General features: G+C 36.3%; 1 protein-coding gene across 2 annotated transcripts in view; it reads right to left on the reverse strand.

The window, feature by feature from the left end:
- The window catches only part of TMEM196 (transmembrane protein 196), a 52,032-nt gene extending 36,318 nt beyond the window's left edge, over positions 1–15,714 (reverse strand). Inside the window, exon 1 of one of the 2 annotated variants that reach the window (XM_060156146.1) lies at positions 15,568–15,714. In XM_060156146.1, coding sequence (XP_060012129.1) covers positions 15,568–15,714 — 147 coding nt within the window. Of the gene's footprint in view, positions 1–15,549 lie in introns of both variants that reach the window. The other variant, XM_060156144.1, reaches the window with a different exon arrangement.
- Between the last annotated feature and the right edge of the window lie 235 nt (positions 15,715–15,949).

The following is a 15,949-nucleotide window of genomic DNA, read 5'->3' on the forward strand; positions in this document are numbered from 1 at the left end:
TGCATCTTTTAACGCAGTAAATACTTTCAACTCGATATTTTATTAACTCCCCAAGTATCCCTCTAAGAGACTATTCTGAACGTCTGAGAGCCAAAGATGTTTGACGATACCCCTTGGCTAGAGCTGAAAAGACATTAGCAAAAATTACAAGTTAAAGTTACACCTCTTTCGCCAAATGAACAGTTCCTTTGAGAAAATCCTTTCCTTCAACTACAAGTAATTGGGGTACAAAGGTGGTGAGAATTGCTAACCTTTCATAATGGTATTTTAATTTCATAATGTCACACTACAAAACTCAGCTCATCCCATCACTAGTAAGTACACTCTGCTATATTCATGGCCAAAGATACATTTATGGAAAAGAGCACCTTTTTTTTAGTGTGCCCCTTTAAAGAAATTTATCATTATAAAATATTTTGACAATTTTTACAACAGTGTTGGATAAAGGCATTTTTACATACATACATATATATAATATATATGTAAACATACGCATATTTGTTTCTAGCCACTTTAGGCAAACTGTACTAAATCTGACTTAATTTTGATTTCTAGATGTTTGACTTAAAAAGAATAGCCTCAGAGAGAAAATATTCATAACTACAGGACTTTGACATTCCCTGTTCAAGCTCTACAAATGCATAAAGCTTGATAAATGAGCTTTGGAATTTGTTTTTAAAGCCTTCTTGAAGGCAATCTGCTTACTTACCTAAATTGATCACTAGCTTTTGTGGGTTTGGAAACATTAGTAACTTTTAAAAATTAGCTTGGGGACTTCCCTGGTGGCGCAGTGGTTAAGAATCTGCTGGCCAATGCAGGGGACGCAGGTTCAATCCCTGGTCCAGGAATATCTCACATGCCGTGGGGCAACTAAGCCCGTGAGCCACAACTACTGAGCCTGCCCTCTAGAGCCTGCCAGCCACAACTACTGAGCCCGTGCACTGCAACTACTGAAGCCCACGTGCCTAGAGCCAGTGCTCCTCAACAAGAGAAGCCACCGCAATGAGAAGCCCACGCACTGCAACAAAGAGTAGCCCCCGCTCGCCGCAACTAGAGAAAGCCCACATGCAGCAACGAAGACCCAATGTGGGAAAAAAAAAAAAAAATTAGCTTCTCTCAGTCAGTTTGGAAAAGCACCATGGAGAACACGTCACAATTTCTTTGGAAAGCTGTTTCCTTGAAACTCCCAACTGGGAGGAAACCCCTGAAATTTGTTAAAATAATTACTACATATCCATGATAGTTAGCAGTGCCAATAATTTGAGATCATTCCTGTTCAGTTTGGGGCATAGCCACATAATTTCATTATCCTTTTGGTTGAACACTTATTTTAAGGATATTTAATGTTTTGAGGCATCTGTGCAAATAGTGTTAGACCAAGAATTAGATGACTTGGACTCTCGTCCTGGTTCTGTAGTTAGCCACCAGTGCTAATTCTCTGGGTTTCAGTTTAGTTATCTGTAAAATGATGAATTTGGAATAAATTATTTTTATGTCTCTATCCTGTTCATATTGTGTGACTTAATTATAATTCTCAATCAAGAGGGAGAGAAGACATTTTAATCATGTTCTCAGAGTCAAACCAGACATGTTTCTTCTCTACCCTTAGCTATTGACAGATATCAAATTAGACAGAAAACACAAAAGCCATCAGAGAATCCTCTCTCTATTCGCCATTAGGTGTGACAAGCTCTGCATCTTAACTCATATTATCTTGCTTTATTACATGAAACAAAGATAAAACTTATCAACACAAAACCTCCATTTTAGCTCTAAATTCAATCACCCTTCACTTACTCAAAGACTTTCTTTCTCCCCCGTTATAACTCTCCCATTCTACTCCATTATTCACATCAGCATGCCGAAGTGTTCCAAAATCTCCCTTAAAAGTGAAAGCCTTCCTTGACTCCAAATCTTTTTCTACTGATGGTTCTTTCTCTCTACTCCATCTTCCCTTTACCGCCAAGCTTCTACACTTACTATTTCTGCATTTTTACTTCCCGTTCTCTCTCAGACTTCAGACTGCCTTCTACACCCTGTTTTATTTCATCTTCTCTTGCTAAAGTAAGTAATGACTTCCACATTTCACTCCACATCTTACAAGGAACCTCTCTCCTTTGGGCTTCTGGGATACCACACTCTCCTGGTCTTTAGCATATTTTTCTGGTCACAACTTCTCAGTCTCTTTTTTCTACTTCTGAGTATTATAGTAAATTCTGAATGTCCAGCTTCTGAATATAACAGTAACTGAAGGCATTGTTTTGGGTGGTTTCTACAAGTCACGTGGCTTTAAATACCTTTAAATGTATTTAATGTATTTACAGTTTTTAGATTTCCAGCCCTGAAATCTAGACCCATCTAATAGCCCACAGCATCTCTCCATCTGGATGTCTCACAGGCACCTCCAACTTAACAGATCACAAATAAATCCTTGATCTCTTCCCACCTTACACAATTATCCCCTACACACACACACACACACACACACACACACACACACAGTTTTTCCTTCTCTAATCCCCTAATCTCAAGAGTAAATAGGACCCTATCAGTTGCTCAGTCCTGAAATCTGAGGCTCATTCTTAATACTTTACAATGGCATCTAATGAAACACAAACTCTTGTCAACTGTGTATCTCAAATATCTGTTCTTCTTCTATTTTTATTTTATTCTTTAACTCTCATCCATGTAACTATTGCTTCATACACCCTAGCAGCCTCCTAACTAGACTTGTGACTTAATTTGTGACAAGTTAAGAACTTGTCTGACTCCAAAAAAATTTTTTTTAAATACAGCCCCAAATGAGCTTCTTTAAATGCAGGTATAATCCTGTTACTTTCCTGCTTAAAATCTTTTGGTGGCTCCTAATTAGGAGAAAATAAAAACATTGTACCGTATGTATAAAGCCTGAAGTGATTTTCATCCCCACGTGTGTCTCTTCCCCTCACCCAGTGCCTTATATCTCCTCCTACTCACTAGTCATGCTCCAGTTACCCTGGCCTTCTTTCAGTTTCTCAAACACATGGATCTTTTTCTATCTCAGAGTCTTTACACACGGTATTCCCTCTGGTTGGAACAATGCTTTTTCCCTCTTTATCTGGGTAATGCCTCATCATCCTTCAGAAAATATTGCTTCCTTAGAGATGCATTTTCTTATTCTCCCATTATTGACAACTGTTATAGGCTTCATAAGCCTGTACTTCTCCTATTTAACAGGTACAACCTTTAATTGTTAATTTGTGCATTATTTGTTCATCGTCTATATTCCTTTTTATTTTTATTTATTTATTTATTTATTTATTTTGTGGTACGCGGGCCTCTCACTGCTGTGGCCTCTCCCATTGCGGAGCCCAGGCTCCGGACGCGCAGGCTCAGCGGCCATGGCTCACGGGCCCAGCCGCTCCGCGGCACGTGTGATCTTCCTGGACCAGGGCACGAACCCGGGTCCCCTGCATCGGCAGGCGGACTCTCAACCACTGCACCACCAGGGAATTCCTTTTAAATTAAACTTCAGCAGACCAGGGATCATGATAATTTTATTCACTGCTAAATCCTCAGAACCTAACTCGGAGCACAGAATGTCATAGCAGTGGAATCAATACTTGTTAACGAAATCTTATAAGAAAGTGAATTGAGGAGAATAGCATATGGCTGATGAGAATGGGAACAGGAACTTGACTCTCTTCATTTTCCATAGCTCTTCCTCCATACCATGCTGTCATTCCTCTTCTTGAGTCATCCCAACCCAGTGTAGACCATGTAGCTCAGGCTGATCAAGTGTCTTTGTCACTGACTTCAACGTTGATTTGGCCCCATTTTCATAAGCCTAATCCCTGGGGGGTTCCCAGGCCCTGACCATGCTATCTAACAACTCAGTTTCCTGGGCTTTTTCCGCCTTTATTACATTTATAGATATCCTCAATGGCCTCTGCTTTCCCCTCTCCCAATTATTCTGCATTTTTAGCAAAGCGTTCATTTTTAAAATAAGTCACTTTTCTACTTTCCTATTTATAGTCCTTTCTTTTCTTAGTCTATGGAAGATCCTGCTAATACGCAGTGTTCTTTTTTTCCCTTAAGCTAGATCTAATTTCTTGTTTTCCATCCCAAAACAGAACACTGAAATAAAGTAAGGCATTTATATACATTGATCCATATACTATGTTTCTTCCACTCCAGGAAATTTTGAAACTTAAAAAAATTTAAAAGTTCAACTGCGAAAGGGTAAATGTACACTTTTTATCAATAGAGCCATTACCTCTCACAAATATAATCACCTTCACAGGAAAATAAAATACCAAGAGGATAAAGTGTACAAGAGCTATGCTGATGTGATAAGCAAGCAGTCCTCCATTAGCACCAGGCCATCTTGGTAGCCTAGCAGACAGCATGGGGTAAGAGGCAACCAGAGCAAATAAAGAAATTAAACCAAGCACTCAAGGGAGAAATGGAAAGAAAACCCCCGCAGAAGTAAATGGGGATGCACAGCAAGTAGTGAAAGAAACCTTTGCAGAGACTGTAAAGTAACTGAATGAAACTATCAACACGCAAGAATGAATTTCAGAAGAAAGCACCAAACATAGATAGTATGAGGCTGATCGGCAGGCCAAGCTCTTCTAAAGGAACCCAAGTCCAAAAATCTCAGAAGCTTCTTACTGGGACCCAAATCCTCAGTGTGGAATTCTTTCTTTCTTCAAAAGAATCAGCCTTGATGCTCAGAATGCCATTCATTCCTTCACACCCCCACTCAGGGTTCAGGTAATGCAATCTTTCTTGTATTTAATGAATTATGCATTGTATTTTGTTACAACTACTCTTTGTGATAGTTTTTCTTTTTAAAAAATAATCTGCTCAATATTTTGAGTATGCTAAGTGAATAAGGCTTTTTGATGTTCGAGCTATTTCTGCTCCAGAAGTAGCAAGGAAAATTTTAACTAAACTTGTAAATTTTCAGCAAGAGGGACTTTGAATTTGCAGTATATTTAAGTGGCAATTGTCCAAGTAAATCTTAGGTATAGTCATTATTCATGTTAGTTATTAAAACAAAACAAAATAAAACTATTTCATAGATAGCAGGAAAAAATCAGAAGAGTTTATCTCCTGAGTCCAAAGTTTTGTTATTTTAGCCAAATATAACATATAAATGAATTTTAAAATTCAAACTTACTTAAAATTTTAAAAAATGATTAGTTCCGGAGGGAAGTAAAGGAAGATGCAATCAATATTCAACATCCAGATATAGATAATGCTGTCCATGACATTCTATTTATTAAAGTAGCATAAACTTCTTATATACATTTTACAGGAGCTCTATATATATCATAACAACAACTTAATAAGTATTTTTATGTAAATTAAGGTAGTTTTACATTAATGTGGGCTATCCCAATTTGCAATGATTTCACTTGTATTTTTATGTTTAGGATTCCTTCGTGTCATATAAATAATATTAACTTAAATACTGTATTTGGGCAACATTCAAATATCAAGCTCACAACTTGATACATGTGGAAGACCTAATAAAGTTAAAAATGTAGAAGATGGCTTTGGTGAAGAGGAAAGGTAAAAAGATACTTCCTTGGGTACATGCCAGCTTTGAGTCTATGATTTGTGGCCTGTCCTCTCAGAGTTGAAAATATCCAGGGGCTACAGGGGACTGGAGGGTAGAAGTTATACTCTTCCTAAGAACTGTCAACACCACGAATGAATGTCCATCCAACATGCCTGGCAGTTTCTGAAAGCCTGCCAGTTATGGAGATAAGAGGCAGCTGACGTTGTGAACTTGCCCCCAAATCAGGGCACTAGCAGCCTAAATGCAGCTTATACTGCGTATCAGTGATAATTATCGACTTCCTCCTAGGAATTACTTGTCTCTCGATCTCCACTGTACCTGTATGAGCACCTGCATGGGCACATGCATACACACACTGACACACACATACATATACATTCTTTCTTCAGGTGATTTAGGTTTCTACCCTACACCTGTTGCTTTTCGATCTTAAATCACTGAATCCTAAATCCTTTAGGTTCTCATCCCCTAAGTGAAGAAACTCACCTGCTAAGTGGTATAACAAAAGTAGGTGGAATTCTTAGGCAATGTAGTATATTATAAACATAAGCTGCCATTGCTGTTATTATTTATGTCATTATTATTATCATTAATTATTATTTAAATTCTTCAGAGTAATCCATGTAGGAGATTAATTGGCAGAAAACAAGTACAGAAAGAACTAAAAATTCCAACAGCCCAGCAAAATTAATGAGAAAATCAAGAACACATCTGTATTTGATAGAACAAACAAAAATTATACTTCTTTACCTCAATACTGACCTAGAAAATATTCCTGGGACCCTGGGACAAGCACACTAAATCACTACTACTACTAATGCCAAAAATCAGTTATGACTAGTACATATTTTCTAAGAGAGGATATATGACCTAAATGTTACTAAGTCTTGAGTCCAAGGTCAATTTCATCAACGGTCTTACAATAAGCTCCCCTTCAGAAATGTATAGAAATAAAATGTCTATAATGCACAATAGAAACCACACACAGAAAATGGATTTTTCCAGAGATATGGCAAAAGCGTGCAGTCATTGTTGTGGGCCAGTCACAGTTACTGAATACCTAAAATTTATCAAGCCCTTTATGGAAGTCCTACTTTTAATTTTTAGAAAACTCCATGAGATAAGTAGTAGGATTGCTATTTTACCAATGAGTTAGCTGACTGCTCAGTAATTCAAATCATTCAAACTTAAACAACTAGAAAATACTAGAGCTAGAATGTGAACCCAAGTCTTAATACCTCCAAAACCTGTTTCCATCTCTGTGTGTCATGCCAATACTTCCAGTTACACAAATGAACTCTTACTTTTGTATGACAGGCAGCCGTAAGAATAATTGAACAAAAGGAACTGATGAACTTACAAATCCACCGTCAATAATAGGAAAGCCATTTGAAGCTGGAGTTAGGTTTGTGATGAAAGATTTTCACTTCCCTCAAGTCTCAAGATTTCCTTCAAGTCTTTCTCTTGATCCTGCATACACATCTTGGAACCAAGGGCTGGTGTTTTGCCTTGAAATTGAGCAGCAATGCCTGGCCCCACGGCCTTGGCCTCATGACCGCCAAGTTCTACCGAGTAGAACTCACCAAGCTTAGTTGGGAATCAAGAGCAGACTAGTCTTACCATTCTTTCAGGACCCTTTTGAAGCTGGACCCATCCTATTCAGATGAGGTAGATCTTCACTTACCAGTTTTTCTGTGAACATGTCTTTGCTCTAACAAGTACAGTCTCCTCAATCCTCCATAAACTCTCCAATTTATTATCCCTTCCATGATTTTACACATACTAATAACTGCTTAGCACATCATCTTCTTTCCTCTGCCCACTGGAAATCTGACCGATCTCCAAGGCCTGGGTACAGTTCTCCCACCATGAGGAAGAATACCCTTGGTCCTTCATTGATACCTCTCATTCTGAACATATTTAAACAAATATGTTATTTTGTGTCTTCCTGATTTGGCCTCATAATATTTAATGATTATTTGAGATGCATAATTTAGCTTTATTTTTCAAGGCTAAAGCTTAAGCTTTATGGATAGGAACAATTTAATCTATTATCTCACACTCTTTTGAGAACATCGGGGTTGTGTTGTTCATCAGTTGACTATATCAGTCTCTTCCAGAAAATAGATACAAACAGTGATCGGGACCTGGCTTTTATGCCATCCTGCCTGCCTCGTAGATTCAGGGATGGGAGCAAATAATGAGGTCAGGCCTCAGTGAATGACTTTCTCATGAAAATATCCCATGTTCCACACAATGCAGTCAAAGAAGTACAGATTTTGAAATAAGACTGCTCTGGCTTTAAATACTAACTCAGCTGATTAAATAATGGTGGACCCTAGTTAAGTTCTTTTTCCTACATAAATTTTATAAAACACTACATTGTTCACAAAGATGTTAAAATTAGAAATAAAATGTATAAGAAAGCATATGGACCATAGTTAACCATGAATAAATCATGTCTAGTATTATTTCTATAGGATAAATAGCTCAAGGCACCCTGTCCGCCAAGGTGATATACTTAACCACTAATATTTTATTTTTGCCTTAATTTTTTCCAATATTTAATAGCAGATCATGAACTAATGAAACTTTCAATTGCTTCTTGAGTTGCAATATTGGCACTAAAAATCATGATCACTAATTAACATTATAAGAGTCATTGTTGAAATTTAGATATTTCATTGATGAATCTGTTAATAGTACAACATGAAATCAACATTGCTTCAAAAGCTATTTGGGTTGTTAGGGCAAAACCATACGAATTTCCAAGATATTGAGTATCTTTGTCAGAAGTATTAATTTGTACTTTTATTTTGACTTTATGACAGTAACATATGGTTTTATATGTGTTTCGAGGACTTTGTTTTATAGTATAAAAAGTAGTTACCATACCTCCCCTGTTTGACTTGCCTAACTTAGATAATTGTCTAACTTATCTGATTTTCAAATATTTTTATCACAGGGTTTCTACCCTTTCCACCTCCAACAGAAAAACAAAGAGAGAGGTGTCTTACAGCAGGAGCTGTTTCCCCATTCGGTTTTAAGCTGAATATTTACATGACTTCTCTAATGTAGATATTTCGGTACATTTTTTTAGCTGTTAATGTATATACCTGGATTAAATCAAAAGCTAACTAGATACTATACATGAAAAGAAAAAACAAAAACAAAAATGATGAGTCAAACTAGAGTTGATTAAAGGTGTTGGAGAAATGTTGAGAACCAGTGCACCACTAGTGGGTTAATGGTCTCAGGCAGTCATGGAGCCAAACAGGGCTAATGCTCACTGAGCGCTTACTTTGTGCCAGGCTCGTTACTGACAGCTTTATAAGCATTGTCTTAGCTTCACAGTAACTTCACAGCAACCTGTAAAATAGGTACTCCTTGACTCAGTGAAGACACATAGTTATCCAGAGCTACAGTAATATTGAGTGAGATGTATGAATCCCATCTGTCATTCAATATGAGTAAAGTATATATAGATTAGATCTGCATTCATGACAAGGATTGCATGGCTTTATACATCACAGAGGAAAGTAGTCACATAGTGTCTTTTCTTTCTTTTTCTCCTAGAATGATACTCAGTGAGAGTCTTTATATACTATCATCTAATTAATCTGCCATTGTCCATGTATTTCAACATGGACACCTATATGCAGAGTAACCACCTTGTAATTTGACTAAATTATTAGGACAATAAAGTTAAATATTTTGAACAACTCTGGGCTTAGTTATTTAGGTATAGAAATGCCATTTGAATGAATAGAATTATGTATCAATATATATATAATGCAGTAGTAGGATGAAGTTTTGTTCAGTTCGTAAGTGAATGAGCCAACATCATTTGAACAGAAAACAGAAAATTGTTGGGGTTTTTCCCCTTTGGTGAGTGTGTAAACACACACACCCCAAAATCTATTCTAATTTTTACTGAATTTTCAAGATAGGTTTGGATGAATTTTGGATGGCTGGGTTATGCCTCCCATCTACTAATAAAATTAAGTATCTGAGGGCTAAGTGAATATACAGGAAAGTTAAATTGCTTAGCCATATTCAAAGCACATATTGGATGATCTGGCTAATAATTAAGTCAATATGGAGAGCCAGCTTGAACATTTTAAGCAAAAACATCCAAATGAAAAGATGTGACTTTGTCTAGATCATGTTGTATGGAGCAAACTGTCAACAAATAGGTGAGTGATGCTATCATTATCACTTATCCCCTCACGTTTCTATGGCAAATTCTTCAAGACCAGTTATACCCTTGAATGAGGGCCAAAATCCTGAAGCAGAATTTTCCATGGCCTCTGCACAGAAATTTCAACACATGTCACTTACATGTGGGTGAAATACAGACTAAAACAAAAAAAATATCATCGGATAATGGCAAAACTCACCATTTTTCTTCCATCTTACCATTATCAATCAACACCAGAAATTGGCATTTTATTTTTTTTGACACAGTATGATTCCTTGAATAATAGCTACATTTTCCAACTGTTTAGCTTGTCTAACTTATCTAACTGCCAGTTATCTAATTGCCCTGACTTGAGTAGATAACAAGTAGCACTTGAGTATAAGAGTGTGACTCAGATAAGGAAGATATTCTTTACCTGGCTCTAGAGAGTCCATGAAGGGGCTTTATTATATCCAGAAACTTGATATTAAAATTAGTCTATATGTTCAAACAATACTATTTATGCATAGAGAAATATCTTGAGATTACACACTAAATTTATAATGGTGGCTAATCTTGATGAGGTGGTAGGGAAGAGAACTTCAGTTTTGATCTTTTTTTAACCCTTTGAAACAATATTTGTGAATTACTTATATAATTCAAATTAATTTAAAAATTGGATATAAATGTTCATTTGTAATTTTTTCTGAGGATAGGGGCAGTGTTTTCATCTCATGACAAATTATATGCATCCTTTATATATTTTAACTTTGGAGAAAAATGATGTATTATCTGGCCAGAGACACACTAGCTTCAAATTTTGTACAATTGAAGTAACTGTTTGAGGGGTTTCTTTCACTTTATTTTGTTTTTCCTTAAATTAACTGAACAGACTTAAATATTAGAAATAACATTTTTGAGCAACTATCATTTATACATAGCATCTCATTTGTGGTGCTATGGTATGGGTCAGATTGTACAGTAGGTGAATTTCAATACAACCTTACCACTGGCTGAGTTGTTGCCATGGTGAATCAGGAGTCTACGTACTAAGTATGTGACTTGATTATGCTATAAATTTCACTCACCTAAAGTAGAGGATTTTTTAAGCAGATGAAGTTATGATGTACAAATCAAGTATGCTTCAGAAAAATAAGCAATAAAAAGTGCTCAAACTTTATATGATTTTGACCAGAAAAACTTTGAATATTTTAAAAAACTATTTTACATGTGGGGTAAGGAGCCTAAGAAAAGTTATTTTAATATATTTAATTTATAGAATGAATATCAGATATAGATGGATGGAATTCAGCATGGTATGTATCAAATAAAACTCAGTATCAGATGCTTCTCTGGACACCACCATTTGAATCTTTAGATTTTTCAAGTACCAACTTAGAGCAACAAAATAAAATTCTCCTGGATCTGTGTACCACTAAATATAATCCACTTCCATTATACATGATTCACTGGAGACTGAGAAAAATGACTATCCCACAGCAGCTTGGAAACATAGCCCTGTCTATTTAACTCCCTGTCAATATACCTTACACATCAATTATATTTCACCATGCCTATGTCTTTTCCAAAGCAGTTTACTCAATGGTTCATTTATTGTTAGCTAGTAATAATGTATTCTTTCATGCTCTCAAGGAGGTGTCTATATAAACTGTAACAAAGAATCAGGAGGCGGCCAAAATCCTATAAGGCATTTATCGCTTTCTTTCACTATGAAATTACAGTTAAGTAACTGTTCCTTCTAATTGCCCACATCTTTTAGACTGGTCGCAGGACGTACCCTTTGCCTGATTGTGAAATAGTGACTGGAGATAGTCTGTATAAGCATCCACCTTGTGGATTTTAAGCCCTTTTTCTTTTTCTAAGCCACTTAAAAAGTGTTGGCAAGAATGTGGATGAATTGGAACGTTAGCACACTGTTGGTGAGAATGATAAATGGTGTAGCCACTATGACAACGGTATGGAGGTTCCTCAAAAAACTTAAAATGGAACTACCATTTGATCCAACAATCTTTTTTCTGGGTATTTAGCCAAAAGAATGAAATCAGGATCTCAAAGATATATTAGCATTTCATGTTCATTGCAGCACTATTCACAATAGCCAAGACGTGGAAACAACCTAAATGTCCATCAACAGATGAATATGTAAAGAAAATATGGTATATACATTCAATGGAATACGATTCAGCCTTAATTCTAAAGGAACGTCAGAAGGAAATTATGTCATGTGTGAAAACATGGATGAACCTGAGCACACTATACTAAATGAAATAAGCCAATCACATACAAACAAATACTGCATGATTCATCTTATATAAGGAATGTAAAATAGTGAAGTTTACATAATCAAAGAGTGGAATGGTGACTTCCAGGGGGTAGTGGGGAGAAGGAAATGGGAGTTATGGATCAAGGAGCATAAAATTTCATTTAATCAGATGAATAAGCTCTAGAGATCTGATGCACAGCATTGTACCTATAGTCCACAATAACATATTGTACATTTAAAAGTTTGCTAAGATCTCTTAAGTGTTCTTATCACAATAAAATACAATAAAAAAATTTTGGTCCAATAATTTTTCCAATAATCCAAAAATATCCAATAATAATTTAAGTCCAAATAATCAAATAGTTGCCTGAACTCTTAGTGCATTTGACCTAGAAAAAAGCTTATGATGTTGAGGTCCATTATAATAAGTAATCCCTTCGTAGTGCAGTTTTTATTTCCATTGGCTTCTAAAATTTAATTCAAAATCTGGCAATAATGATATTTGTGTTGAAAAAACTTCATGGCACCAATCAAAACACACTCTGATTATACACTATGACCTGAAAGGTTAATTAACATAAAATCCCATCCAGTGTTTATAAATAACACAGATTTTAAATTCACCAAATACCAAAGAGATTAGTAGTTTTCAATCTAGTTTTCTGCTGCATATTCCTGCAGTCTCTTTGGGAACTAAAATTTGGTGTTATTATTATTATTATATTAAAACTGTGAGGAAATAAATCTATTGCCTTAGACTGGCACGCAGCCTCCCATGGTCTGGTCCCTTCCACTCTTTCCATCCTTATCTCTCCCTCACGCACGTAAGCCCCAGAAAAATAGAAGAGCCTATTCTACCTGAAACACAACCCATCCTGTCCCAGATTTTTGTCTTCATCCTTGCTGCCTAAAAGTTTCTCTTTCTCACGCCCTTTACTGTTAGTCTATGCACCCAGTACTAGCTGTTTGCATTTATTCAGTGCTTACTACATACCATGCATTTTACTAAGAGCATTATTTCATTTGCGACTTCTAGCAACCCTATTTTACAGAGTATGAGGAAACCTTGGCTAGTCATCCAGACAGTAAATGGCTAATGGCTGAGCTGCGATTTGTACCCAGGCAAACTCCAGATTTCATACTGTGATACATTACTTAACACTGTGATACATTAATTCCAAGTTTCAATAAACTTTAAAGATCAAGAGAAAAATAATAGTTCTCCCATGGGTATTTCCTCTCTCCCCTTTATCTACTCCTGTAACTCCCTGAAGTCAAACTAATTTCTCACTACTGATAAAAGTTTGTGACATACCCATCTTGTTTCCTCTGCTAGGCATTCTGATTCACCTTAATAGGCTTTGTGTTAAATAGTAAAACACCTTGCATATGGTAAGCCCTCTATAAATACTGGTTATATGAATTCATCATCGCCAGAATTAAGAGAGAATTCAGTCTGTATCACAAATGACCTCTGAAAAATTACTTTAAAAATCAATTTAGCATGCCTATAATGTGATAAACAAAGATCAAATTTGGATATTTATATCTTCACAAATTTGATTTTTTATGTTGAGTTAATAAAAGTGACCAAATCTATGGGCACTCCAGTTTTAAATCCATTCATTCAATCATATGGATTTTTTTTTTAACTGAATCAGACAATAGAATTTGAAACTATTATTTGAGAATCCTAGGTGAATTTTGGTTACTCTAAGGAAACAAAGTGTTAAAACTGGAAATAATTCTTTATGATAATGACTGTATTATTATTTTATTTGCTTTTCACTGAGCTGCTTCAGAATTTTCATTTTCTGTACATACACATATGTCGACTCACCTAGATAATGGTAAATAGTTGGGAAAGAAAGGAAAAAATCATTTAATTATTTTTCTTACTTGACACTAAGCAAATGTAACCACTTTTTTTTATTCTTGAAGGTAAACTGGATATTTTAATGCTATTTAGATACAACCTACATTTATTTACTCAGTTTCTTGAATTTCAGAGGGGAATTGATTTGAAGAGTATTTGAGGCTTCTTCCTCATAAGCCACCAGAAGATCACATTTTCTTCCCATGATTTAAATGTTGACATTACAGTTAATTTTGACAATTGTCTGATAGAAGTTTTAAAGTCTAACAATTTCTATTTAAATAATAATAATAATAAAGTAATAATACTACAAATCTCAAAATAATCACTACTACATATAAGATGGAAAATTACTAGGTTGAAGATTTGCCTTTTAGTCTTTCATACTTAAATTTAAAATATACATTGATAAAATTACATAATAAAGAAAAAGGTAATTATTTGAGGTTGGTGGTAACTTATTGAATTCAGAACAAGGATTCCTAGAAAAATTCCATGTTAGAGATGAACACCATTTTTCTTTCTTCTTATAACTTCTGCAATTTAAAAACACTTCACTCTGAAAAGTTAAAATATAAAAACTAATTTTCTAAAGCACAAGTATGCCAGTTTTAAGAATGCTAGAACTTCTCTCAAAAGTAAATTGCTTCAGAATTATTCTTTAACTCATAAATAATTTTTTCCTCGGTGACCTAGAGCATGACTAAGCCATGACTGTTAATTATACTCACTGATTATCTGTGACAGAATAACATCCTATTAAACTATCTGAGAAAACAGAATCAAGCCAGAGACCCAGAAGGATGTGGATATAGCAGATATATAACTTAAAGCATAAGAAAAGCTGATTTTCACAATTAGGCTCACACTAGGAATAGTGCTGAGTTATTTTATTGATCCTTGGTGGAAGGAATGGGTCTCCAAAGCTTTCCTGGAGATTCACCCAAAGTAAATAAACAAGAAGCTCACTGGGTCTGCCCTCTGACCTAGAGAAAATTATGACATTTTCTCTGAGCATTAGGTACTCTTTAAGCTGAGTTATTCTTCAATTAGAATGTTACATATCATAATCTGTTGTTTACCTTATTGCCTAGAACTTACAAAAGAGTTCTATAGACGCTAACAAGGGAAAATTAAGAGCAGTGTTTTCTGGGATAAAATGCTCCTTTCACACTCACACCCCATTTCTCCTTTTGTGATATCGGTGTTGCCTTTAGTGTACTTTGGGCACTGTTATCCAGAAATAAACGCACAATTCTACCCTTGCTTGTTCCTGGTATAAGAAAATGATATGACACTTTCATTTTGATTTTCCTTGTAAAAGAAATTAAGTGAGTCTGCCCTTGACAGGTGTGATGCCCCAATCAGCACCACTCCGCAGGCTTTTGCAGACTCAGCCAGTGGAAACTGCCCTCCCCCCAACTTTAAACAAAGCCATTTAATGTGGTATCAAGTCAAGGTAAGAAAAAAGGAAACACACTAATAAATAAAGGACAACATAAAGTATAGCCTGCCAACATGAACCTACATGCAAGCCGGAGGAGATTTATAATTTTCTTCCCCAGGGAGGGAGTGACTAACGCACACACACTGACCATCACCGTAAAGAGGTAAAGAGAGAGTGAAATGGCTCAACGTACACACACCCCGCTCCATACCGGGGACGAGTCTCCAAGCTGCGGCTTGTGCTCTCGGAGGGCCAGGCTGAAGCTGACCGCTCCTACGGCCACGCTGGACACCCCCAGCCCTATCTCCAGCACAGAGAGAACCAAGAGGCTCCCAATAATCTGGCCGCTGGTGCACATCCTTCCTCGGTCATCATTCCTTCCAGATCAGAAAGAGAAGCCAACCATCCACCTTCTTTCTTCCACTATCCTCCTTACCCCTTCTGCCCCCTACCAGACCCCAAAACTTTTCTTTCTTCACCGGCGAAGCATTATACACAAGGACTGGATTTCCAGAACTGGAGACCCTCTTCCCTGACCGGGTCAGAGGCAGAGTCGCTCCATCCCCTGGCACGTTCGGACAGGGATCGTAGAA

Source organism: Lagenorhynchus albirostris, chromosome 8 (genome assembly GCF_949774975.1).
Source record: "Lagenorhynchus albirostris chromosome 8, mLagAlb1.1, whole genome shotgun sequence".
Lineage (NCBI taxonomy): Eukaryota > Metazoa > Chordata > Mammalia > Artiodactyla > Delphinidae > Lagenorhynchus > Lagenorhynchus albirostris.